Source organism: Cervus elaphus, chromosome 30 (genome assembly GCF_910594005.1).
Source record: "Cervus elaphus chromosome 30, mCerEla1.1, whole genome shotgun sequence".
NCBI classification, from domain to species: Eukaryota; Metazoa; Chordata; class Mammalia; order Artiodactyla; family Cervidae; genus Cervus; species Cervus elaphus.
In genome coordinates this window covers 32,710,438-32,738,288 of record NC_057844.1, presented here as the reverse complement: position 1 = coordinate 32,738,288, position 27,851 = coordinate 32,710,438, and the positions used below count along the sequence as shown (strand labels likewise).

The 27,851-nt window shown below is 46.8% G+C and overlaps 2 protein-coding genes across 5 annotated transcripts; one reads left to right on the top strand and one right to left on the bottom strand.

Moving 5' to 3' along the window:
- The first annotated feature begins 1,923 nt into the window (after nucleotides 1-1,923).
- GTF3A (general transcription factor IIIA) lies at nucleotides 1,924-13,666 on the top strand. Its single transcript, XM_043891911.1, has 9 exons — nucleotides 1,924-2,305; nucleotides 4,591-4,691; nucleotides 6,231-6,327; nucleotides 6,719-6,807; nucleotides 8,040-8,113; nucleotides 8,279-8,359; nucleotides 11,565-11,794; nucleotides 12,710-12,763; nucleotides 13,388-13,666. The coding sequence occupies exons 1-9, from the start codon at nucleotides 1,925-1,927 to the stop codon at nucleotides 13,538-13,540; spliced, it is 1,260 nt and encodes a 419-aa protein (XP_043747846.1). The 5' UTR covers nucleotide 1,924; the 3' UTR covers nucleotides 13,541-13,666.
- On the bottom strand, nucleotides 12,908-27,267 carry MTIF3 (mitochondrial translational initiation factor 3). 4 transcript variants are annotated; one of them, XM_043891913.1, is made up of 6 exons: nucleotides 27,120-27,267; nucleotides 24,146-24,312; nucleotides 20,650-20,722; nucleotides 16,129-16,574; nucleotides 14,779-14,936; nucleotides 12,908-13,846 (listed from the first exon to the last, which is right to left on the bottom strand). In XM_043891913.1, exons 3-6 carry the CDS (start codon nucleotides 20,670-20,672, stop codon nucleotides 13,628-13,630), a joined length of 846 nt encoding a protein of 281 aa, XP_043747848.1. In that variant the 5' UTR covers nucleotides 20,673-20,722; nucleotides 24,146-24,312; nucleotides 27,120-27,267; the 3' UTR covers nucleotides 12,908-13,627. The 4 variants fall into 4 exon arrangements, with proteins under 4 accessions (XP_043747848.1, XP_043747847.1, XP_043747849.1 ...); XM_043891912.1 differs by lacking the exon at nucleotides 27,120-27,267 and adding an exon at nucleotides 26,479-26,705; XM_043891914.1 differs by lacking the exon at nucleotides 27,120-27,267 and adding an exon at nucleotides 26,488-26,705.
- Between the last annotated feature and the right edge of the window lie 584 nt (nucleotides 27,268-27,851).

The window sequence follows — 27,851 nt, the reverse complement described above, 5'->3', positions numbered from 1 at the left end:
TGGGCTTAGCTACTCCACGACATGTGGGCTCCTCCCAGACCAGGGATCAAACAAGTGTCCCTTGCATGGCAAGACAGATTCTTAACCACTGGACCAGGGAAGCTTGATTTTTTAAATTACTTTTTAAGTTGAGCTCTGAGCCAAGCACTTCACATGAACTGACTGTCTCATATAAATCTCACAACAATGCTCTGGCATAGATGTCGCTATCCTCATTGCACACATAACACAAAGTTCAGAGGAATTAAATAACTATTGTGATGTCAAATAGTAAATGCTAGAGCCAGCAAGCAGAGTTAGGTCTGCCAAACTACCAAGCCCACCACCTTTTAACCACCACCTTCACTGAGTTGTCTTTTTACCTGTGCACTTCAACATCTCTTACCTGCCTCCTTCTCGCTGGTCCTGTGGTCACCCCCTAAAACCTAGACCTCCTATTCTGCTGACAATAGTAGCCTCTCAGTCTTCCCGACTCCAGGACTTTCTCTTCTAATCCTACTATAGACACTCTTTTCCTTCAATACCAGTGTTAGAAGGTATAAGGCTTGCTGGATAATGGGGAGAACTGAGGTCCAGAGCAGGCTGGGGAGGATTGATCCCTGGACACCTCTTTTCTGGTGGGATCACAGCCAACTGGGAAAAGCCAGTGCTCTCTCACTACAATACCTCCCGTCAGGGACTGAGCATGAAAACTTGGGTATAGAGAAGCATGTGGGAAGAACAGATGGTTAAGAGGATGGGAAGCATTGGGAAGGCAGAAGCAGAGCATGGGGCTTGGCATGTGTCAGGAAAACGAGAGGAGGGAGGATGTGGAAGAGGTTTACCATACACCTCACCACTTCCAGGGTGCAGTGGAACACAGAGGAGACAGCCAGAAGCACCACTCAGGCATACCATGTATGATGTTCACAGTCATAGGAAGGATGTGTGTGGACTTGTCCCTGGAGAGGGGCTGCGTCAGCAAAGGAGAAAGCAGCATGTAAACGCATGTCCCAGACACCCTCTCCCAGTCCTCCAGACACCTGACAAGACAGGCTATTATCCTCATGGAAGCCCTGGCTCGCTTTCAAAACTGCACTTCTTTGCAGGGCTCATCACCTTCAGACAGGGCTTGTTGAATGATTCAGTGATGAAGTTTGTGAAAAATACACACCTGGCAGAACATCACACCATCCTGTCATTGTTATCCTCCTCCAAGGATGTTCTTTAAATATGTGGTCCCCCTGTAACCAAGATACCCATACCATTCAAGCCTCTAAACAGAGCTTCTCAAATTCCAATTTGTATCAAATCACCTATAGATCTCTCCGATTCCAGAAGGTCCGAGGTTCCGATTTCTAATGATGCTGCTACTCCAAAGACCATACTCTTGTGCGACCAAGCCTTAGAGCAGTGGTCCCAAATTTGTCTGCACGTTGGCATCACTTGGGAAATTTCCAGACTGTGGATTCCCGTTTTCCACCGCCAAAAACTGTGATTTAATTGGTCCGGGATATGTTCTGGGCTAGGAAGTTTTAAAAGATCTCCACGTGATTTTAACCACGTTTAGGAAGGAGGCACTGCCCCGGAGATTGCGGAGGAAAGTTGTGCAGGAAATTAATTCATAAAGAAGGCAAACCCAAAATGTAATAGTAAGAACTGGATAGTTTGGATCATGCAAGGTTAGTACTCTGCAAAGGGTGGTGGCAGATGGAAAATACATATAAGCAGTGCTTAGGGGTCCATGCAAGACCCATGACTCGCGGGCACCTTTTGCTGGGGTAGGACGAAACCCTGACCCCTTCTTTCCTCGCCTCCGCTCCTCCCCCGGAGCGGTAGGGGAGCGGACAGCCTAGAGGGCTCCCCGGAGCATGCGCAACTGCCGGCCTGCGCGGGGCCTCTCGGAGCATGCGCGAGCGCGAGCCCGCGCGGAACCTCTCGGAGCATGCGCAAACGCAGGCGCGCGCGGGGTCTCTCGGAGCATGCGCGAGCGCCGCGCCAGGGCTCCAACCCTGCCCCTCAGAGGTCACGCTCCCGGAAGTGCCCTGGGCCCACGCGTTGGGTCAGGGGGAGCGGTAGGTGGTCAGCGGTTCCGCGGCACGTGGCCCAGCACGTGGCCGAGCGCTTGGCCCAGGGCAACCTGGAGCCGCCGGCCTCGGTGGCCGAGGCGGTGTCGTCCCTGACTATCGCCGATGCATTCGTTGCAGCCGGCGAGGGCGGCGCCCCGCCGCTCCCTCGGAGGTTCATCTGCTCCTTCCCCAACTGCAGCGCCGCTTACAATAAGGCCTGGAAGCTGGACGCGCACCTGTGCCGGCACACAGGGGAGGTAACCGGGCCGCGGCCGTCGGGGGCGTGGCGTGTGGGCCTGCGACCTGGGTTCGCCAAGGCCGCCCCCCACGCCTTAGGTCAGGGGAGGACGGAGGACGCAGACAGGTCGTTCTAGGACCGAGAGATACCCTGGTCGTGGGTTCAGGGCTCAACAAGCAACGTTTTAATCTTTGATCTTGAGTGATGGCCAGCCACCGCCTCCCCAGAACTTGTAAATACTTTCAAGGTTGGAATATCCCCTCCTACCCTCACCCCTCTGGTGGCTCAGACGATCAAAAATCCGCCTGCAATGCAGGAGACCCGGGTTCAACCCCTAGATCGGGAAGATCCTCTGGAGGAGGGCATGGCAACCCACTCCAGTATTCTTGCCTGGAGAATCCCTTGGACAGAGAAGCCTTGGTGGGCTACAGTCCATGGGGTCGCAAAGAGTCGGACACGACTGAGTCCTCTGACACTTAACTTTTTTCACTTTTCACCTTCCCACCCCCACCCCAATTGGCCTTCAAAGGCCCCGCCTCCTGGGACCGGAATGGCGGGAGAACTTCTGAGTCCTAAAGGTCTGCAAGCAGCCTGTGTTCATTCATTCATAGTTCTGCACCATTCTAGCCCGGAGAGCTGCATGCCCGACAGTCCTGGCTTCTGGTGTCACGGACCTTACGGTTTCATCCGGACAGACCGAGGGATAAGTAGGAATGCAGCACAGTGAAGAGAGGGGTGCTGGAAGGCGGTGGTGCGGAAAGCCCTCTCTCTTAACCTGAGTGAGAAGGAAAGGTTTCCGCCCTGCAGACATTTGAGGGAAAAACGGGGCAGGCAGAACTGCCAAAGGAGCGTGTGGTCCTGGGGGCAGACTCCAGGCAGTGTGGTTGGGTGGGGGCACCATCCAAGGGGAGCCTGAGGGGCAGGCCAGGAGGGTCATTTGCAGACCAGGGTACAGATGGCTTTAGAGCCTGGGTTTTGTTTTGTGGGCTGTAGGAAGCTTTGGGAGGTCACAGATGAGGAAAGGACATCTCATGGAGGCCTGGGAATCAGTCGGTTTCCTGGGTTTTGGGCAGAGTCCAGCCTCTCACAGCCTCAGCTGGAGGCCCTTAACCAGGGCCCAGCCACTCCTGCCTCTTCTTCTAGCACCTCCCTAACTTACAGGCCACTCCTCTCTGTGTCCTCACACTCAGATCCTCTTACCCCTTACAGCATTTGAAGGCTGACCATCCCTCCCTGGGGCCTTCTCCAGCTCACTGACCCTGGCCCCTCTCCCACCCCCCTCTCTCATACCCTGTGACTGGCTTCACTTATGACATCTTTTATGCTCTGCCTCCCTATCCTTCCGGCCAGTTCTACCATCCCCGCCCCAATTCTAGGCTCTGTTACCAGGAGGCCAGATTAGTGCTTACCTTTCCTTTTAGACTCCTGGACTGTGTTTAGGATATTGGCACTCCCAGCTTCCTTCACGCTGGCTGGAAGACTTGGAGCCATGTCATTCCACCTCCCACACGTCAGTTCAACAAGCGTTTTTCGCGTCTCCTCCCTGCCGGGCTGTGCAGACTCCTGTGTGCGGAGCCTGCCTGGCAGCGCAATTCTTGTCTTCCTGTCCACCTGCTTTGCTACCAGTGCTGTCATCTGAGACCTCGGTGCCTCCTTCCTGGATGGTCGTGGGGCACGTTTTCCATAGTTCAATACACTAAACTGGTTATGTGGGGGACACGTTTTGGCTTTTCCTGTGGGGGTCCCTTCCTCCCAGCTCCTGGGTCCTGAGAGGTGGTTACACGCTGGGCCGTGAGCTTTTCCGGGTGTGACACAGTCCTCCGTAGCTGTGCCAGGCATTCCCCGAGCAGATGGTGGGCTTGTCCAAGACGACACAGAGCCCTGGACTCTGAGCAGATGAGAGGGTGCTGGGGAGAGAAGGCAGGACCAGTGGACATGGACTGTGCTGACAGCAGCCAGGAAGCCTCTGAGGGGGCCGCTGAAGCTCAGGGTAGGTCGGGAGGAGCGTCACAATGCTGTAGTGTTACTGTGGAGGCGCCCGCCTTTCTCGTACGTTGCTACTCCTAGGTCAGAATCTGCTACAGCAGCTTTGTGAGAAGCTGCGGCAGTTTGGTCATGTAACCCCAGGCGGGAGAACCTTCCCCGGCCTCCTGGAGCAGGTGCTCAGCACATACTGGGTGGAAACCACCTCTGCAGACAGTCGACAGTGATGTGCTTTGCCCACCACACAGATTAAGGCTTTAAGTAACAGCAGGGTTACTGACTGGGACAGGACTGACATGCTTTTTCTTTCCTTCCTGCTAGAGACCATTTGTTTGTGACCACGAAGGGTGTGGCAAGGCCTTCGTCAGGGACTACCATCTCAGCCGCCACGCCCTGATTCACACCGGGGAAAAGCCCTTTGTGTAAGTGGGGAACTGTCTTTGGGCCTTTGAAGTGGGTCGTGTTTGGCACAGAAAACTGATCGATGACTCATGAGATCAGGAATGCGGGGCTTCTGCATCTCCTCAGAGGAGACTCGGCTTGGAACATGTCGCGGAGGGTCGGGGTTTTGTGTGTCATCGTGTGTGACAGCTTCCGGGCTGGGTTCATCCGAAGGTCTCTTGAGTTTGATCCTCTTAAATGCTTCCCTGGCAGATTGAGGGCTCTGCGTCCTCAGGGCCTTTACGAACCAATCAGTGGCTGGGATAATAGACATAAGCATGAGAAAGTAGAACTGTAACAGTTTATCTTCTGTTTCTTTCAAAGAAGCCCCTGCTCCCCCACCATGCCAGTATTTCATTCTACTCAGGGTTACTTCTGATCTCTGAAAGGGTGGATATACTGTTTTTCTTTTAAATCAGCTACTTTAAAGCAGTGGATCTAAAATTTGGAATGCCTCAGAATCACCTGGAAGGCTTGTTAAAAAGATGGAACAAGCCTGCCTGCTCATCAGGAAGGACCAGTTAAAGTATACGTATATCTATATGGTGGAATACTATACAGCTGTAAAAAGGAAGGCAGGCATTCCCTGTGAAACTTGTAAGAAAATCTTCAGGGCTTATTAATAGAAAAACCAAGGTTCAGAAGAGGGTGTTTATCAGGCTACCTTTTTGTATGTTAAAAAGAACCCGGAGGGTAAATAGGAAGACCTCTATTTGTATTTGCTTCTGTTTATATAAAGAAATCCTAAAAGTTATAGAACAAAACTTGAGATATTCTTGCCTGTCTTGGGAGAAGTGGGAAGCCTGGGTGGGTAGGAGGCAGGGTAAGAAGATTCATGCATTTGTGTCCCTTTTCATGCTTTTTGGTTTTTACTTACTAGTGAAATGATGGCTAAGATTAGGGCTTGTAAAGGAAGCCATGCTTCATCCGTCAGGTTTATGAAAAGTCATCACAATAAGAGCACATATTTTAAAAAAACTTCACAGAGAATCTAGATAATTCAGGGTCAAGATATAGAAACACTCATTAAGCAGACCTGTCCCAGGTTGGTGAGATGCTAGAGGGCAGAATAGTTATGGTTCCACTCCAAGTGTCTGTTTTTTGCCTCTAATGATAAGCTGAAACCAGTTGTTTTTGAGGTCTTTTTAGAAGTGCAGTTTGTAGAGATATTTCAAGCAAAATTAAAGTGATCAAATTCTAAATTGAGAACAGTTTCAATGTGATTCAAGTCTAAGAGGCTGGGGGCTTTCGGATCTAGTGTTTCCACCTCGCCTCTGCCCACTGGACAACGTCTGTTGCACTGTGCTTAATTTCAGAAGCCTTACATGAAAATGCATTTCGTTACATAAAATCAAACTGAGATGCCTACATGGTATGGCTTAACACGTCAGAATTTGTTAAAGAATATTTTATACTATATTTCAGAGTAGATAGCTTTTATAAAGTGGGAGGAGGTAAACATCTTAAAATTTCTCTTCCTTCGGTTTGTTAATATTTTGGTTTATACAATTTCATAACAGTTGTACAGCTAGTGGCTGTGATCAGAAATTCAACACAAAATCAAACTTGAAGAAACATTTTGAACGCAAACATGAAAACCAGCAAAAACAATATGCAGTAAGTATGAATGATTTTATATGCTCAAATTCTCTAAATTTTATGTTTACTGCCTGTGTACCTAAAATGTTCATCAAATAAATTTTGTCTGTCAAATAATCTGAATTTAGTTTGACACTAGCTATAATAATAATAATATCATAATGTTGGTATTGGTATCATTTTGTAAGCAAATATTTTTTGCTAATTGTATTATTGGTAGACTTTACCAAATGAAACATTTTTTTGCTGTTTCAAACGTGCTACTCTTTGAAGCTTCTTGAATTTTATAGTAACTAAATGGGTGAAAGAAGCAAGAATATAACTTCTGCAGTATTTTTATCTTGAAAGGATTCTGTTATGAACTGTTCTTTGATTTTTTTTCCAAGACTAACAAACCTTTACTAAACAGTGCAGTTTTGAAGGGTGTAAGAAGACCTTTAGGAAACATCAGCAGCTGAAAACCCACCAGTGCCAGCACACCAACGAGCCACTCTTCAAGTAGGTACTCCGCATGGGTGAAAACCTTCAGGCTCAAGCAGAGATAAGGTTAAAATGCACAGGTGGCGTGCACATGCTCGGAAACAATTTCTTAATCAGCGTTTTCCTGTTGAGTTGTACAGTCTATGCCTACTTATATATTGGGGCATTTCAGAATAGGCTTTTGTTTCTTCAAAAGAAAGAGTAATGTGTTTCAGAATTATTTGTGAGATTAGTACAGTTGTGGTTAAGCTTAACTATCTATATAGAGCCTGTTGAATAATACGAAATGTCCTTATGAGGATGCTGAGTATTCCTTTCCTGTAGAACAAAGGTAACTGAGCTTAGCCTGCATCAGAAGGGGTTTCAGGAGGAAGAGGAAGAGGGGACTGGACACGTTGGCAGAGACTTGCAGAGGGCACCTGCTGACGGCTGCCCTGCAGAGCCCCGGCTGACAGCCGTCTGCGAGCTGAGCTGAGCTGCCTGCGCCTGTCTCTCAGCTCACGCGTCCTGGGCCTGGGATTTGTGGCAGCAACAGTGCCTGTCCCCGCTTGCAGCCCTGCTGCCTCTTCGTGCCGCTGGTGGCCGGAGTGCAGAGTGGCACGTGCTTTTTATGGCTCCCCAGAGGCAGTGCATCTGCTGCCCTGTTTTCTTTTCGCACCATCCCGTGGCAGCATCATTAAGGAAACCAGACACAAACGATTCAGGATGGCTTGGGTATTCTGTGGCCATGGAAATGAGGTGTATTGTCCAAAGTACAAAGATGGAAACAGTGTTTAATTTGATCACATAAGCATTAAAAAAAAAAAAAAAAGACTTTTTTTTCTTGGTTTACTCTGCCCAAGGCTGGTCAAGTAACTTTCATCTCACCTGCAACTAGGTCTGAATTTGAAGTCCCAGTTTTATGACTGCTTTGGTTGTAGGAGAGGGGCTTCCCTGAGAGGGGCTCAGACGATGAAGAATCTGCCTGCAATGCAGGAGACCTGGGTTCGATCCCTGGGTCGGAAAGATCCCTCTGGAGAAAGCAATGGCGACCCACTCCAGTATTCTTGCTTGGAGAATCCCATGGACAAAGGAGCCTGGTGGGCTACAGTCCATGGGGTCACAGAGGGTCAAACACAACTGAGTGACTAACGCTTTTCCTTTAGTTGTGGCAGGGTGAGGACAGCATACTGTTTATCTTAGTACAGTTAGTCAGTTAGTTCTCTCTGACAGGGGGTCGATCGGCTGACACTCATGTGTTGTTAATGCAGGTGTGCCCACGAGGGATGTGGAAAACACTTTGCCTCCCCCAGCAGCCTGAAGCGGCACGGGAAGGTCCACGAGGGTAGGTCCCGGTGCCCACCCTGACGGGCACAACAGCCGTAGTTTGTGTAATACTCTGATCTAGCTTGTTTTTGATAATAATCATTTTCTTTTCAGTCTAATTTGATTGTTATTTATACTGAATATTCACAAAGACAACATACCAATCTGTTTATTTTTTTAATAGGCTATATATGTCAAAAAGAATGTTCTTTTGTGGCAAAAACATGGACAGAGCTTCTAAAACACATGAGAGAAACCCATAAAGGTAAGGCCAGCATGGAGGACATGATAGAAATATAGTATCTGCCCCTGTAGAACTGACTGAGTGCTTTTAGAGGGTGAACTATTACACATGCTCGGGAAAGTAATAGATTATTATCTATTACTCTCTGTAATATGTCTTGTTAAGCGCTGGGTCCCTCGGTGTTGGACGCGTGAGCAGAGAGACCCGTGGCCCCAGGTTTGGGAGGAGCTGGGCCGGGTCTCCAGGCCTGTGCTCACCTGGCATCTTAAAGGCTCCAGCGGGGGAGGCACGTGGGGAGGCCCTGGCTGGAGTCTGCCAGGAAGTGTGCCCTCTGTGCCCGAGGACAAGGGAGCACAAGGGTCTGTGTAACTTGCTCCCCTGCCCGCAGCCCCGTGCAGAGAAGCCCTGTGCTTAACAGAGGGCCGGGGGACCATGTATCACATAGGAATTTAGGAGAGCTAAGGCAGACCTGTACAATGTCACGAACCTCCGTCCATGGTTCATCAGGTTCTCTGTCTATCAGATCTAGTCCCTTAAATCTATTTCTCACTTCCACTGTATAATCATAAGGGATTTGATTTAGGTCATACCTGAATGGTATAGTGTTTTTCCCTACTTTCTTCGATTTAAGTCTGAATTTGGCAATAAGGAGTTCATGATCTGAGCCACAGTCAGCTCCTGGTCTTGTTTTTGCTGACTGTTTAGAGCTTCTCCATCTTTGGCTGCAAAGAATATAATCAGTCTGATTTCGGTGATGTCCATGTGTAGAGTCTTCTCTTGTGTTGTTGGAAGAGGGTGTTTGCTATAACCAGTGAGTTCTCTTGGCAAAACTCTATTAGCCTTTGCTCTGCTTCATTCTGTACTCCAAGGCCAAATTTGCCTGTTACTCCAGGTGTTTCTTGACTTCCTACTTTTGCATTCGTCCCCTATAATGAAAAGGACATCCTTTTTGGGTGTTAGTTCTAAAAGGTCTTGTAGGTCTTCATAGAACCTTTCAACTTCAGCTTCTTCAGCATTACTGGTTGGGGCATAGGCTTGGATTACCGTGATATTGAATGGTTTGCCTTGGAAACAAACAGAGATCATTCTGTCGTTTTTGCAATTGCATTCAAGTACTGCATTTTGGACTCTTTTGTTGACCATGATGGCTACTCCATTTCTTCTAAGGGATTCCTGCCCACGGTGGTAGATACAATGGTCATCTAAGTGTACAAATAGCTATGAAAAGAAGAAAAGCAAAAAGCAAAGGAGAAAAGGAAAGATATTCCCATTTGAATGCAGAGTTCCAAAGAATAGCAAGGAGAGAGAAGAAAGCCTTCCTCAGTGATCAGTGCAAAGACATAGAGAAAAACAACAGAATGGGAAAGTCTAGAGATCTCTTCAAGAAAATTAGAGATACCAAGGGAACATTTCATGCAAAGATGGGTTCAATAAAGGACAGAAATGGTAGGGACCTAACAGAAACAGAAGATATTGAGAAGAGGTGGCAAGAATACACAGAAGAACTATACAAAAAAGATCTTCACAACCCAGATAACCACGATGGTGTGATTACTCACCTAGAGCCAGACATCCTGGAATGTGAAGTCAAGTGGGCCTTAGAAAGCATCACTATGAACAAAGCTAGTGGAGGTGATGGAATTCCAGTTGAGCTATTTCAAATCCTGAAAGACGATGCTGTGAAAGGGCTGCACTCAATATGCCAGCAAATTTGGAAAACTCTGCAGTGGCCACAGGACTGGAAAAGGTCAGTTTTCATTCCAGTCCCAAAGAAAGGCAATCCCAAAGAATACTCAAACTACCACACAATTGCACTCGTCTCACACGCTAGTAAAGCTCAAAATTCTCCAAGCCAGGCTTCAACAGTACATGAACTGTGAACTTCCAGGTGTTCAAGCTGGATTTAGAAAAGGCAGAGAAACCAGAGATCAAACTGCTAACATCTGCTGGATCATTGAAAAAGCAACAGTTTCAGAAAAACATCTACTTTTGCTTTATTGACTACGCCAAAGCCTTTGACTGTGTGGATCACAATAAACTGTGGAAAATTCTGAAAGATAAGGGAATACCAGACCACCTGACCTGACTTTTGAGAAACCTATATGCAAGTCAGGAAGCAACAGTTAGAACTGGACATGGAACAACAGACTGGTTCCAAATCGGGAAAGGAGTATGTCAAGACTGTATATTGTCACCCTGCTTATTTAACTTATATGTAGAGTACATCATGAGAAACACTGGGCTGGAAGAAGCACAAGCTGGAATCAAGATTGCCAGGAGAAATATCAATAACCTCATATATGCAGATGACACCACCCTTATGGCAGAGAGTGAAGAGGAACTATAAAAAGCCTCTTGATGAAAGTGAAAAAGGAGAGTGGAAAAGTTGGCTTAAAGTTCAACATTCAGAAAACTAAGACCATGGCATCTGGTCCCATCACTTCATGGGAAATAGATGGGGAAACAGTGTAAACAGTGGCTGACTTTATCTTTGGGGGCTCCAAAATCACTGCTGATATTGATTGCAGCCATGAAATTAAAAGACACTTACTTCTTGGAAGGAAAGTTATGACCAACCTAGATAGCATATTAAAAAGCAGAGACATTATTTTGCGAACAGAGGTCCATCTAGTCAAGGCTATGGTTTTTCCAGTGGTCATGTATGGATGTGAGAGTTGGACTGTGAAGAAAGCAGAGTGCCGAAAAATTGACGCTTTTGAACTGTGGTGTTGGAGAAGACTCTTGAGAGTCCCTTGGACTGCAAGGAGATCAGTCCTGGGTGTTCATTGGAAGGACTGATGATGAAGCTGAAACTCCAGTACTTTGGCCACCTCATGCGAAGAGTTGACTCATTGGAAAAGACCCTGATGCTGGGAGGGATTGGGGGCAGGAGGAGAAGGGGACGACAGTGGATGAGATGGTTGGATGGCATCACCGACTCAATAGACATGAGTTTGAGTAAACTCCGGGAGTTGTTGATAGACAGAGAGGCCTGGCATGCTACAGTTCATGGGGTTGCAGTCAGACACGACTGAGCGACTGAACTGAACTAAAGGCAGACTTTAAAGAAGCAAGCACTAGAGTTAGTTTCCTCTGCCTGACATTCTGATTGGTGTGTTGTCATCAGGTTTCTAGTGTCCAACCCATTACTTGATATATTCTATGTTAGCTTTTTCTCTATGGTTAACGCCGGGGACGCGGGCTCCCCTATCTTCTGCTCCCCCAGAGGACATAAGGTGTGGTGTGTGCCAGAAAACGTTTAAACGCAAGGAATTCCTGCGGCAGCACATGAGGACGCATGCCCCCAATCGAGATGTGTGCCGGTGTCCACGGGCAGGCTGCGGCCGCACCTACACCACCGCCTTCAACCTCCAGAGCCACATCCTCTCCTTCCACGAGGAACAGCGCCCCTTCGTGTGTGAGCATGCCGGCTGCGGCAAGACCTTTGCCATGAAGGTGAGCCCTGTCCACCCACCCACCCCGGGGGCAGGGGGCCATCCTTGGGGTCTGCATCTTTTCTGCCAGGCTCCCAGGAGATGGGGGAGCTGGAGGGCGGGGTCTGGCCCATCGCTCTAGCTCCAGCAGGAGTGGTTCTCCACCAAGCTGGGCAAACACCAGATTGGCCCCTGCCCTTGGTTCTCGAAGTCCAGCCCTCAGCATGGCTGGAACCTGCCAGAAGTGCACATCCAGGACCCGCTCCAGACCCACTGACTCGGAAGTCTGGGGGATGGGTCCACTCATTTGTGTTCATACCAACTTCCCAGGTGATTCTTAGGTGACTACATTTGAGACCCAGTAGCCGGTGGCACCATATGCGTACTGTTCATAAGAGTCTCCTGATGTCCTGGGTGTCCTTTTGAACTGCAATGGTCTGGGGATTGGGAACGGGGTGGGGTCTTAGAGCTTCGGGAAACTAGTCCAGATTTTGAGAGCAGGACCCAGCCCTGCAGACCTGTGCCCCGTTGCTGCTGTCACAGGCAGTGGCCATGAACTACAGTAGACAGTGGTGGGTGAGGGTCATGGTCAGCGTCAGGGCGGAGACCAGACCTGGGCCAGGTTTTCCAGGGGTGTTGGGGGTGCTGTAGACACTGGGGCAATTAGAAGAGTCTCCCTCCTTCAGCTCGGAAGAGTCCATTCAGAACTGGCCCCCTCCCACCCCCACCCCCTCTGCAGGCGGGGAGCACACTCCTAACCTGGGTCCTCCAGGAAGGCAGGATTTCAGTGGAGGGAGCAGTGTGCTGCAGTGCTAGAGGTCGGATCGCTCCGCAGAACAGAAAGAAGGATGTTGGCTTATCTGAGTAACTCAGGGGACTTTAACAGACTCCAGAGGTGTCTCACAAATAGACTCACTGTCTCTCTCCTTCATTGCAGCAGAGCCTCAGCAGGCATGCTGTTGTGCATGACCCCAACATGAAGAAAATCAAAGTAAGTTGAGACTTAGCATGCTGTTAATTTTAAAACATTATAATTGCTTAAACCAGATGCTAAATATGCTATTTGGCATATTTTCAACTACTTATTAGTTTGTGAGTCTGTATGACTATTTAAGGCAGTTGGGTGGAGTTCACGTCCTTATTTACGACAGTTTTATTGTATGCTGCGGTAGTTGCATACCTGACAGGCATACGATTCTGATAGTTTTGGTTCTGAATTAGTCATCCCTTGGTATCCATGGGGAGTTGGCTCTGGGACCCCCCAGGATACCAGAGTCCACAGGTGCTTGAGTATATGTGGATTTTCGACTGTGTTGGTGTCCATGTGCCTAACCCCCCTGCCCTCCTACCCCTGAGTTCCAGGGTCATCTGTATTTGCATGTAACCTCTGCACATCCTCCTATGTACCATGAATTATCTCTACGTTACTTATGATACCTAATACAATGGAAATGCTGTGTAAATTGTTGTTAGCACATGGCAATTCAAACTTTGTCTTTTGGAACTTTCTGGATTTTTCCTTTTTTAAAAACACTTTGGATGGGCTGTTGGTTGACCCAGCTGCAGAACCTGCAGACACGAGGCCTGACTGGCTCTGTCTTCCTTATTCCCCAAGGTGAGGCCGTCTCGTGGGAAGCGGAGCCTGGCCTCCCGGCTCAGTGGGTACCTCCCTCCTAAGAGGACACAGGACCAGGCCGTGCCTTTGCCCAGGAATGGGGAGCCGCTGAGCTGCATGGAAGGCCACGCACGCTCCACGTTGCCATGCTGACCGCAGCTGCACATCCACTTGGACTGTGTGGAGGACCACAGACCAGCCACTGCAGTTCTGTCTCCTGGAAGCATGTGTTTATTAAAGTCACTGGGGCAGGACACCAGATGCTCCATCCTTCCTGTCTCCCCTGTTCAGAGCGTCTCCTCTCGGGGTGCCCGGAGTTGCTCTCCACGCAGCCTCCTCCTTTTTGCTCAAGGGACGAAGAACACACATCACAGCCTTGCCTCCTCTGATGGGCTGTGGCCGGGATGAGAAGGTTGCAATTCCAGACATGGTCTGGACGATTCGATTACATATCTCCTCCTAGAAAAGGAAACAAAAGGCTAGTGTAAAACCAGCACCTCTGATTCTTGCCAGTGTTCATGCTTATCTGATACCCATAAAAGCCAGCATTCTTGAATTGCTATATAAGGGATTTGCTAAGTCAAATCATATAGACCTGGTTAAGCTGATCGAAACCTGTATAATAACCAGGTGGTTATACAAACTCCATGTAACTAGTCCAACGCGCTAAAGGCTTGATAGTTTTGAATCCCCCATCATGACACTGAGAGGCTATGTTTGGCCCAGACCACCCTCTCACAAAAAGTGCAAAGCAGTGGGTTTGGGCACTGGCAGGGTGCCCTTATCCCCCCAGATTGTCAGCTCCATGCTGTTCCCAGCTGTCCTTCACACAGTCATTGAGGTGGTTAGAAAAAGACAGACACATGGTTCTAGAGATTCTGGGTGGGCTGGACTGGGCCCAGGGCCTGGGTCATTCTAGCCTGGAGCTAAGGCTGAAAACCACTGGAGTAAATGCTGCCTTTATCTGCTGCTAAGCTATGTAACTCCAAAAGCGAAATCCACAGATCCTCCACAGACTTACCCTGGGACTGTAAACTAACACTTAAGTTTGACTTGAATGCTTCTCATAGGCATTTATAAAGAGGAATTGGACTTAGAAAGATGAACCCATTACGGTCTCTAGTCTTCCTATGTAAATGTTGGACCCTCTACAGTTTGTGAAGTAGAATAGTATACAGCCCTTAAGTGAGGAAGTAGTGTTCTCACATGGTGGAGTACTAAATGCTACGGTGGGAAAAAAGTGTACATTTTGCATTTTGAGAACCCAATTAGAAAGCTGCCACCAAGACTGGGCAGAATTACTACTTTTCTCTGCCTTTACGTTTTCCACAGCTGTACTTGTAAGTTCAGAAAACAAAGACAAGCAGTCGCTCAGGCCTGTCTTCACTTACCATTTTGTTCTCGGGCTCGTCTGCACTCTTTGCTTTCTTTACTGTAATCTGGACTTTGTACTTTTTTTCGATCCACTGCTGAATCTGTTTACTCTTTGTGTCCAGATCATGTTGTCCAATATTTGAAGAAAAGGTCAGCTCCTTGGTCAGGGTGGGTCCTGGGTTGAAAGAGTGAGATCTGGGGCTGGTCTGTGAGGCCTGTGTTTTATCACAAGCGCGTCCTAAGGTCTGTGCTGCTACAGGCCCTCCTGTCTGCCTGGTATTAAGTTTCACCCTCCAGTTAAATAGAGGAGACAGACACAAGGTGAAATACCACTTTTGTAGTTGCCAAGTAAGAGTACCTAAACAGGGAATGCTTCCATTTATCATTACCATTGTTTGATGAAAGAACAAAGGAATGGTCCTTTAAAGAGAACCAGGTAATCTTTTTTTTTTCTTATTTTGGGTGGTGGATAACAGGTGTTCACTGTACTTTTTCTTTATCCTTTTTTAATTTAAATAAAAATAATTTTTCTAAAAAGGAGCACCTCCTTGCTTCTCAGAGCCCCTACCAGCTGGCCAGAGTCCTCTGTCAGCCCTTCTGTCATCTCTGAACCAAGCTTTTCAGGCTGTTCACCTTTTTTTAACTGTGACACAGTTTGATGCCCTTACCACCGCAGATGGTCTCTTCTGGATATTTTTTGTTTTCTAGTCAATATCCCTGTTGCTAAATGTGGTGTCAGAGAATTGACACATTCTGACCTCTAGTGATCAGCAGTTACTAGCCATCATGAAAAACAAATGTCTTCACTTAATTCAGCTCACAGCCTCTGTAAGGTTTAAGTGACAAGTTGGTAAAACATGTTAAGTATTCCTACCCTATTGCAGTGGGCATGGGGGATGCTCTGGGGATGACTTCAGAGTTAGGAAGTGTGCTTCTCTGTAATGAACTGCCTGCCTCCCCTCAGAGATGAGGGGAGAGAAGGAGGAAGGACCAGGGCAGGCGAGAGGCCAGGACAGGACCAGGAACTCGTCCCCACCTCTCCCACACACACCTCACCCCATGCGGCACTCTGCGGTCCTGGCCCTGGGAGGCCCTGCCACAGTCAGAGGGGAAAAGAGCGCCTGTCGTTTTGGCGGTGGTCGCCTTGTCTGTCCCTCATTTTGCACAGGTGTAAAGGAAGAGATGATTGACACAGAGTAGCAAGGAGAAAAGGAACCGAAGTAAGTGGATGAAAAACACACACTGGATGCAGTAGTAAAACGGGATTCCAGTTACTCACCAGCTGTTACAGGCACCTGGCAGATGCTCAATTTAAACTGCAGATCTGCCGGCCTGAGGGAGACGGGAGCAGAGAGCAGGGTACCTACCCGGCTTGGGCGCGGCCCTCTCCGCCTCTCGGAGCTGCAGCCGCTCCTGGTGGATCTGTGCGCCCGTCAGGAGCTGATACTGTGGGGGCTCTGCGTGGGGGTCCCTCTTCACCAGCCGCAGGTCCCGCTCAGCCATGAGCCTGATCACGTTCGCCCGGTGCATGTGGCCCAGGTCGTTGCCTTGCTCGTCCAGCACGTGAATGATGCGCTCGTTGATTTTTCTCCCAACGCTACTGAAAGCCGTCTCGTTCTTTTTTTTCTTTGTCCTCTCATCCTGGGTGTCTTCAGTGCTAAAAGGTTTTGCATGAATGAGGCAGGACAGTCTTGGGGACAGCTGTGTGGGCGCCGGCCCCTGTAAAATGTATTTGCCCAAATATCTTCTAATGTAGTAATTCTCAGTCTTTATGGTTTGTGATGTTAACTTCTTGAGGAAAAGAGCAGCCATCCTATAAAGCAGGGAGAAAAGAGCATTAAAACCCAGCCGTTCATCCCCACGGGTTGGTGCTGTGGTCCACGGAGGTGGCTGGTCAGAGGTGAGCGAGAGGGACGCGGTGCCTCAGGCAGCGCTTCTCGGGGATGCTCCCGGGGTGTGTAAGGCTGGGACTCCCTCTGGTCCAGCTTAGATCCTCCTGGGCTGTGTATCCCAGCCCTCCTGCCCATCACCACTGCACACACCCACACACCCACTGTTGACCAGTGATATTGGGGGAAATGAACAGTAAATAGCACAGAAAGTGATGGGAGGTGCACACTCTCACTGCCCTGCCCTCAGATACCCAGGTTGATCCCTGGAACGCCATCCCTGCAGAGGTGACTGCCCGCCCAAGCCCTCCACCCAGGCAGCACCCTCGGGTCAGCATGTGCAGGACTGAGTTCCACCTGCTCTCCCACCCCCAGCTCAGGCCTCCTGTCTCTGTATCACACATGCACTTCGTGTGTGATACAGAGCTAAGTGATCCCCAAACAGCTAAGTGATCCTTGGCCCTTCTTTTTCTCTTAGCCGTTCATCAGCAGATCTCCTTGTTCCACCTCTAAAAGCCACCAGGACCCAACCACTCCCCATCCCCTCCCTTGCCATCACCCTCTCCCGAATGCCATGATCACCTCTCACTTGGGTCAGGTCCCAGCCTCCTGACTGCCTCCTGCAGCTGCCCTTGCCCCTGATGACCCATCACCCACACTTAAAGCACGGACATCAGACCATGGCCCCCCTGTGCTCATAACCCTCCGGGGCCCCCGCCTCACTCCAGAGCCCTCCCCCACCCACCCCACTCCACCCACAGCACCCAGCCCACCTCCTCCACTCTCTTCCGAGCTTGCAGGCTCCTTGCTGTTCTTGTAAACACTGCACACACACACCCCCACCCCTGTGATCCTTTCCCTCAGATGAGGCAGCTTCATTCAATTCTCAGTGACACCCTGCCTGTCCACGCTGTAAATGACACACCCCATCCTTGCAAACCCATCACTTTGCCCTTTAAAAGCATTCACTGATGACATCTGCACACACTGTTCGTGATCTTCCCTCAGTAGCATGTAAGCTTCGTGAGAAAACATGTCTGGGTTAGGAGTGTGGCAAGGAACCAACTAGGTTCTAACCCGGCGCCTAGAGTCTGCCCCAGTATATGCTGCATCCTCAGTATCCTCATGGGGCCGATTCCAGGGCCCCCAGAGACACCCAAATCCAGGGATGCTCGAGTCCTGCATGTAAAACGCTGTGTGTTTGCATGTAACCTGTGTACATCCTCCCACATACCACATCGTCTCTAGGTTACTTAAAAAACCTAACAGTGGAAATGATATGTCAATAGCTGCCTGGCATAGCAAATCAGTCTTGCTTTTTGGAACTTTCTGGAGTTTTTTTTCCTTGAGTATTTTTAGTCATGGCTGGTTGCATCCGTGGATGCAGAACTGGTGGATACGGAGGACCAGCCATATGTGCTCAATGAACATGTTGAGTCAAAGGAGGCGGTCAGGAGGAAGGCGGTGTCTGCAGGCATTTATCCCGGGCCTTCAGGTGCATCACCCCACCCGCCACACAGAAGGCTGGTGAGTGCGGTATCTGTCCATTCTAGAAATACTCAACTTTCCTCCTTATATCTTCTTCCTTTATTCAAAACCTAGGGTCTTCTTTCCCAGGGGTATTTGATCATATCACTGTGTCAACTTCTGGCGATTTTCTATAGTACCATGAGAAAATATTGTCAGATTTATGAATAAACCTTAAATAAAATGACCCATGCTTTACCAAAGAAGAAAACAGTTCCTAGCTGGCATTTCAAATGTCTACCACCCTCCACGAGATCTATGATGTTTCATCCGCAGTGAATGAGGCACCTGGAGTCATGCAGAAGGACCCCACCTGCAGATGCTGCAGAGGCCCCAGGATTGGACTGAAACTGGGTTTAAATAGCTGAGCCACATCAAAAAGTCTACAAACAATAAATGCTGGAGAGGGGGTGGAGAAAAGGCAACCCTCTTACACTATTGGTGGGAATGCAAACTGGTACAGCCACTATGGAGAACAGTGTGGAGATTCCTTAAAAAACTGGAAATAGAACTGCCAAACGACCCATCAATCCCACCACTGGGCATACACACCGAGGAAACCAGAACTGAAAGAGACACGTGTACCCCAGTGTTCATCGCAGCACTGTTTACAATAGCTAGGGCATGGAAGCAACCTAGATGTCCATTGGCAGATGAATGGATAAGAAAGCTGTGGTACATATACACAATGGAATATTACTCAGCCATTAAAAAGAATGCATTTGAATCAGTTCTAATGAGGTGGATGAAACTGGAGCCTGTTATACAGAGTGAATGAAGAAAATCAGAAAGAAAAACACCAATAGAGTGTATTAATGCGTATATATGGAATTTAGAAAGATGGTAACAATGACCCTATATACGAGACAGCAAAAGAAACACAGATATAAAGAACAGACTTTTGGACTTTGTGGGAGAAGGCAAGGGTGAGATGATTTGAGACAATAGCATTGAAACGTATATTACCATATGTGAAACAGATCACCAGTCCAAGTTCAATGCATGAAGAAGCCACTCAAAGCTGGTGCACTGGGACAACCCAGAGGGATGGGATGGGGAGGGAGGTGGGGAGGGGGCATTCAGGACGGCAGGACACATGTACACCCGTGGCCGACTCGTGTTGATGTATGGCAAAAACCACTACAATATTGTAAAGTAATTAGCCTCCAATTAAAATAAATTTTTAAAAAATTAAAATAACTAATCATAAAATACCATTAAATACATATCACTTTGAAAAATTAAAATAAATCAATAGCTGAGCTACTTACTGCTCAAAGAGCAAACAATCAGACACTTATTCATGGGGAAAGCCCCCAAAGCAAAAAAAGCAGAAAAAGTCTGAAGACGCTGGAGAAAACTTCTGTTTATCATGAAAAAGTGCACGTGCCCTGTGTGATGAATCAGCAATCCATTACATAGAACAAGGGAGCAAATAAATTAGGCACAGGAAAAAGATGGAATTTAAGAAGAACCCTGAAGTTTTCCTAAGGTTGAAGACACAGTGATTTTCTTTCCCCTATTCTTCCTAATTATCATTCTCTAACTTTTATAAGGAGGAAGTATTTTTTATACTAATAAATAATCTATGTATTTACAAAATAAAAACTGTTTCTGAAAGCTAACAGTTTTTTACAAAAGCTTTAAAAACACTTTCCAAAAAGAGGAAAAGGTAAATAGTAGAAAAATACTATTTACCTTTTTTTTTAAAGCGTCTTTACTGTTATTCAAATTTTAAAAGGGTTTAAACCTTCTTGACTTACACAGCAGTTATGCGTCAATACTAGCTGAATTTTGACTTTAGATCAGCAAAGTTGAAGATATACATATTTCTTCAAAATAAACTTTACATAGATAAACATATAAATACAGAGTTGGGGGGAAAAAACCTGTGATATTAAATCTGAGAGACAAATAACAAATTCAAGTCATTGAGAAACTTTTTATCAGGAAAATTCTCAAACATGTACAGAAGAAAGAGGAAAAGGAAGCCCGAAGCATCCATCACTCAGCTCCCTGACCCGCAGCACGTCAGCCAACGTGCTTCCTCTCCACCAACAACTGCTCCCCGGACCCCAATATTCAGGAACGACTTCACAGTAAATCCCGTCTCATCAGCAGACAGTTGAGTACATCACCTCTAAGAGCTGAGGACTCTTTTATCTTCTGAACAACCACAGTAGCACATCCCAACTAATAATCATTCCTCTACATCATCAAATATCCAGGCTTCAGACGTCCCTGGTAGTTATCATTCTGTTTATGTTTCATTTACAATTTGATTGCATGAAGAGACTCTCACTGGCCAAATGTATAATCATTTACACAGCAGTGACTGAAATTCATTTCAACACACCAACCATGCAAAAATCCATGAAAAAGACAGTTAGCCACAACTCTATGTGACTAATACCCTGGCTACTTACTTTGGAAATTGGTCATTAAAGAAAAAGAACTAAGTATTTATCCTACCTTTTAGGGAGAACTATAATCATCCCCAGTCAATGAAGAAAAGTGTTCTTTAGAGGGGAATGCCAGCTAATACCTGGAGAAGAAAAATAAAAGTTAACTGAAAACCACCATTTTCCCATCTCCAATCAGACCACCGATTCAGGCTTGTTGTTCAGTCTCTAAGTCGTGTCTGGCTCTTTGTTCAGGCCTAGATGGATGCAAACATCATTGGGTAAAAGGCTGATAAGGAAACAAGGAGTTCATGGGGTACCAAAGGGTGACCCAAGGAATACTTCCAAATAGAAGCAGGAAACACATGCTCCCACTGTCACCCCATAATGGGTCAGACTCAGCACTCTGACACCCTAATACTCGTCTTTTTGTGGGACGGGTGATCCTTCTGTGAAACGGGACTGCCGAAAAGGCTGAACCCGAACAGCGTCAAGCCTCTAGACTGAGCTCCTGGTTTTCAAGGATACAAGGGCCAGACTCTGAGAGGAACAAATCAGATGACACAACAAGGAAACCACTGACAAATCCAGACTATGGGACAAGACTGGTGGGTTCAAGCCTTACAAAAAAATCAGTGTCACTGGGAACTTGAATTAAAAGACTAAGGAGACATAAAATTCAATGTTTAAAAGAGAAGCAATTAAAAAGACATGTGGGGATAAGGGAGGAAGAACTGCATATGGCCTAGATTCATGATGGATTAGACCCTATCAGAAAAGTACTGTTTTCTCAGCCATGAAAATGGCATTCTTAGGGAATCTTAGGGAGTGAGTCATGACGTCTGCTTACTTACTCTGAAATGGTTCAGCAGCAAATAAGTGTGATTATGGCAACATCTGCAGAATCTCGCTTATGCTTGTATGAGTGTTTAGTTGTTAGTCTTTCAACTTTTCTATGTTTAAATTTTTTTTTTCATAATTAAAAAGTTCATTTTAGAAAGAATCAACAACCTACAGGGAGGAAAAAATTCACTAGTCATGCCAATATGACTATTCCAGTCTGTGTAATTGTATATTTACTGTAATTTAATAAATTAGCACTCTGACTTTATGTATCCTTAACAAATATTCCTTTCATTAGCTGTAAGTCTGTGTTTAAGCAGAGCCTATGTCTCAGGAACTTTACAAACTTAATGGTCTGACTTTTTTTTTTAATGCAAATTGCCTTTCTTTCTCCATCTGGTTTTCATAAGATCAAGTCTAAAAGTGCCTTATCTAGTAAATGGTGATGATTTCAGTTTAAGGTAGAATGTGTACAATTTTCTGCTAACCAAAGTAGCTAAAAGCTAATGTGTATTTTAGAGAAGGGCTCTCAGAAGCTGGAGGCCCACCAGCATCATCTGGGGATGTTTTTTCAGAACACACAATGTGTCCATACCCCTCTCCTGTTAACAGCTCCTGGGTTAGGACCCCCAGAAAAAGATGGCATAAGAAAGTGAGTAATAAAGCATTACAGTGTAAGTGGATTCAAGTAACTTAACACTGAGATGTCTTGGGATACCCTTAACCTTCCAAGATTGATGCAAAATAGGAAGCCCATTTCTCTGATAAGATGTCTTTGTCAAAGTAATCTTGAGAAAGAAGAATGGAACTGGAGGAATCAACCTGCCTGACTTCAGACTCTACTACAAAGCCACAGTCATCAAGACAGTGTGGTACTGGCACAAAGACAGAAATATAGACCAATGGAACAGAATAGAAAGCCCAGAGATAAATCCACGAACCTATGGACACCTTATCTTTGACAAAGGAGGCAAGGATATACAATGGAAAAAAGACAACCTCTTTAACAAGTGGTGCTGGGAAAACTGGTCAACCACTTGTAAAAGAATGAAACTAGAACACTTTCTAACACCATACACAAAAATAAACTCAAAATGGATTAAAGATCTAAATGCCAGACCAGAAACTATAAAACTCCTAGAGGAGAACATAGGCAAAACACTCTCCGACATAAATCACAGCAAGATCCTCTATGACCCACCTCCCAGAATATTGGAAATAAAAGCAAAAATAAACAAATGGGACCTAATGAAACTTAAAAGCTTTTGCACTACAAAGGAAACTATAAGTAAGGTGAAAAGACAGCCCTCAGATTGGGAGGAAATAATAGCAAATGAAGAAACAGACAAAGGATTAATCTCAAAAATATACAAGCAACTCCTGCAGCTCAATTCCAGAAAAATAAATGACCCAATCAAAAAATGGGCCAGAGAATTAAACAGACATTTCTCCAAAGAAGACATACAGATGGCTAACAAACACATGAAAAGATGCTCAACATCACTCATTATTAGAGAAATGCAAATCAAAACCACAATGAGGTACCATTACACGCCAGTCAGGATGGCTGCTATCCAAAAGTCTACAAGCAATAAATGCTGGAGAGGGTGTGGAGGAAAGGGAACCCTCTTACACTGTTGGTGGGAATGCAAACTAGTATAGCCACTATGGAAAACAGTGTGGAGATTCCTTAAAAAACTGGAAATAGAACTGCCATATGACCCAGCAATCCCACTCCTGGGCATACACACTGAGGAAACCAGATCTGAAAGAGACACGTGCACCCCAATGTTCATCGCAGCACTGTTTATAATAGCCAGGACATAGAAGCAACCTAGATGCCCATCAGCAGATGAATGGATAAGGAAGCTGTGGTACATATACACCATGGAATATTACTCAGCCGTCAAAAAGAATTCATTTGAATCAGTTCTAATGAGATGGATGAAACTGGAGCCCATTATACAGAGTGAAGTAAGCCAGAAAGATAAAGAACATTACAGCATACTAACACATATATATGGAATTTAGAAAGGTGGTACCAATAACCCTATATGCAAAACAGAAAAAGAGACACAGAAATACAGAACAGACTTTTGAACTCTGTGGGAGAAGGTGAGGGTGGGATGTTTCAAAAGAACAGCATGTATACTATCTATGGTGAAACAGATCACCAGCCCAGGTTGGATGCATGAGACAAGTGCTCGGGCCTGGTGCACTGGGAAGACCCAGAGGAATCGGGTGGAGAGGGAGGTGGGAGGGGGGATCGGGATGGGGAATACGTGTAAATCTATGGCTGATTCATATCAATGTATGACAAAACCCACTGAAATGTTGTGAAGTAATTAGCCTCCAACTAATAAAAAAATTAAAAAAAAAAAAAGATGTCTTTGTCAAACATATAACAGCCTGAATGAATCAGATCTATCAAAATGAAAATGGTTATGTTCTTATGACAATACTGGTACACATGGTCACTCACAAAACTACAGTTTCTGAGACATCCAAAAATATTTTAAGAGCCAGTTACCTTAAAGCCAGTTACTTAAAATGCATAATTTGATAGTATGAGATATCCATTTCTGATTTTGTGTTTATTCAGACCTTACTGAAATCATTCTGTGCTGTATCAGCTGCATCTACTGGTAGTTTTAATTGAGTAGCTAACTCCACATTCTAGAGAGAAACAGAAGGCTTCTTTTTTGCTGCTGTTCTTTACTTACTTGAGACAGGATCACTGAAAAACTCCACATCCTCTGAGCACCAGAGGACAGACTGACAGGCATCCCCAGGGCCTGTCTCCTATGTTTGTGGCTCCTCTTCTGCAGCTCCTGCTACTTTCTATCCTCACTCCACTTCCCGGGGCTCTTCTGCATCATCCCTGACTGTCCTAGATGATATAAGAAAAAGTTACATTATTTCAGATGTATACAACAGGGGAATTCTGGTGTTTGGTCCACATATTCCATAAGAACTGGAATGTAAACGTTAAGCCATAAAGTGGGCAGTCCTGCAATGTGTGGCACTTCCATGTGCTGTGTGTTTCAGGTGAGCTTAGGGCTGCGTCCTTCACACTGTCACATCAGTCTTCAGTTGTCTCAAAGGAATCACATTCTTTGAGGACTGTTACCAAGTCCAAGCTTATACTGCTCACCACACGACAGACCACAAAGACAGACTTTGGTGACTTTGTTGGAAAGCCAGCAGGCTGAGATGATGGACTCATGTCCCAAAGAACCAACTTCCCTGAGTTAGAATTCTGACCTATTTTATATGAAAAGGGAAGGGGGTAAAGTCCAGGTTCCAGCCAGGCTCCGGAGGGGATGTGTTAATTTCTTCCTCCTTGCAGTCATTCAGAGGTGGGACTGGACAAGGTGTTTTCTGTGAGATGAACAAAGGTATTTAAGCTTCACCTGGGAGGGAGGATTCCTAAAGATGGACCACTGTGTAATTTAAGCTTGCAGGCAACATCTCTTTAATGATTAACTGGAATACAGAGGCACTTCCCTATTATAAGACTACTTTCCCAACTTTTATTATGAAAATGCTTAAATATTCAGAAAAGTTAAAATACCATACAGTCAACACCCCAATACTCATTCACCTACATTCCACTGTTGCTCTCCGTAGTGTATGTACATTTATTCTTCTTTCCATCCATTTTATTATGTTTTGATACATTTCAAAGTAAGCTGCAGACACTGCTACATTTCACCCTCAAGTATTTCAGCATGCATATCATTACCTAGAGTTCAGTATTTGTTTACAACTCTTTTCAATTTGAGACAAAATTTACAATGACATGTACAAGTCTTAAGCATATACTTTGACAACACCTCTGTAACCAAACTCCTATCAACTGACGAGATGAAAATAACTTCTATTTATTTGTTCACTCACTGCTTTTCTTTCCTACATGGCTAATGTTATATATTGATATCTGTTATTTCCTGGGAGACTGGATCAAAAGTTACATGGATTCTAGTGGACTAAATATTTATGAAATTAATTTTTCCAATTCTGATAACTTTTAAGAAGCCTCTGTCACTCCTTCCAAAGGAGTTTCACTAAGTCCTTCTGCCTGGAGGCCTGCCCCCTGCTCCATGTGCCCTGCTCTGGTAGGGGCTGAGCACCGCCAACCCCAGGCCTGCAGGTTGCTGTCTCCTGGCTCTGGTTTTGCACAAAGTATTCTCCATACCGAGATGGGCTGTTTAAGAGCTAGAATAGTGACTAAAAACACTAAAAGCCAACATAATATCTTGGCTAATTACTTAACCACATTTCTTTAACCATAAAATTTTAAATTTATTTTTTATTTTATTGAAATAAGCATCCAGAAAACATTTTTTAAAAAGCTTTTAAATCCTGAGCTCAAAACTCAATACCTAAAGATGTACTTAATCCTGTATATTATTATTCTAATCCGTCATCTCACCTTCCAGAACCCCTATCTCAGAGACCAGCATCTTTTCCAGTTCTGCTCTCCCGCACTCCCACAGCTAATCCAACACCAAGGCTCCTCAATGTTACTTCCAAACACCAGTCAAATCCACCTACTTCTCTCTATATTCATCGCCACCACCCTCCTGAGGACACCTCCCACCATCAGTCTCCTAACTAGGCTCTGGCACCTTGAACTCTGCAGTCCTCCCCTCTGCACTGCTGGTGCTGGCTCCACACGCAGTGCCCGCCCACCTTAAAAGTGCCTGCAGACTAAAGACCTACAGCTTTCAGGAGGCCAAAAGGCCACTCCCGCCTCATTCCACACCAAATTTCCTTTATGCCTAAACCACACTGGCCTTGCTGATCTTGAATGCTCTTCCCCCTTGATTTAGGGAACTCCCTTTCTGCCGAGCGCTGCCTTTCTCAGTGCATTTCTCTGATCACCTCCAAGACTAAGCCAGATCTCCCCTGAAAGCGCCCCCCCCATTTGTTTTTCGAGCTCAACGGTCAAGTATTTCCACAGTATAACCTCTCTTTCCACGATTATAATTTTGTGATTATTGCTGATTCTCTTCTTCACTAGACGGTGAGTTTTGTGAAGCAAGGAACATACGTGGCATACCCTTCCCGGAACCGCGCCTAGCACAGCGTGCTCTCGGAACTGCGGCTATTCAGTAAGAAGATGTTTTTACTTCAAGGAGCCTTATGCCGGGAAGCCCAGTAAATGATAAACGGGGGTAAAAAAAGAAACAGAAATCTCAGATGGTTCAGCGACTTTCCTCCAGCATCCCTCCTTGGACGGCCGCAAACAGCAAGTGTCTGCAAGTGTCTGCGCTGTCTCACAGGCCAGGAGGGGAGCCAAGAACCGAGGGGCGGGGCTACGCGCGCCGAACGGGCCAATCAGGTGCGCTTGTGACGCCCTCGCCCACCCACCCCCCACCCCACGCCGCGGCGCGCCCGGGCAGGAGACGGGCGTAGCGACGTCCGGCATGCGTGCGTGCGCGAGTCCCCGTACGTGCGCCAAGATGGCTGGACGGAAGACGTAGGGCCCGGAAGGACGGGCGCCTGGCCTAGCCCGGGCTCTAAGACAACTTTACATCCCGTGAGTCCGCCGGCAGGTGAGCGGCACTGGCCTTCCAAGGACGACGACTTGGCCGAGCGCCAGGCCGCATGCCCCGCAGGCCCGCTCCTACGACCCCGTCTTCCCGCCGCAGGTCCCCTCACTCTCTCAGCGCCCCTGGCCTTTAGCTTTACCTGTACCGAGCCGCCGATTGATGAGGTTTGGCGGCAGCAGCCCGCAAGCGGGCTCCCGGGTGAGACCCTCTTCGCCTTCCGTAGTGGGCGGGGCGTTGACTCCCGGCTTTAAAGGAGAGGCGAAGTTAGGAGGAGAGCGTTTCCGGCTGGTGGCTTCAAGTCCTCCGACAGAAAAGGGCGCGCAGTGGCCGCTACCCCGGCTACCGCCGCCGGAGGTGGTGCGGCGCTTGGAGGCTCGTTTCCCCTGGATCCCTTACGTTGGCGCCGACCTCAGTGTTATCTGCGTTCCCAGTGGGCTTACAGCTTGCATACGTCTTTCTTATTTAATAAAATACTGCTTTGATAGGATGGTTAATCAGTTCAGCCCAGTCGCTCAGTCTTGTCCGACTCTTGGTGACCCCATGGACTGCAGCACACCAGGCCTCACTGTCCATCACCAACTCCGGGAGTTTACTCAAACTCATGTCCATCCACTCGGTGATACCATCCAACCATCTCATCCTCTGTCGTCCCCTTCTCCTCTTGCTTTCTATCTTTCCCAGCATCAGGGTCTTTTCCGGTGAGTCAGTTCTCATCAGGTGGCCAAAGTATTGGAGTTTCAGCTTCAGCGTCAGTCCTTCCAATGAACATTCAGGACTGCTTTCCTTTAGGATGGACTTTTTGGATTTCCTTGCTGTCCAAGGGACTCTCAAGAGTCTTCTCCAACACCAAAGTTCAAAAGCATCAATTCTT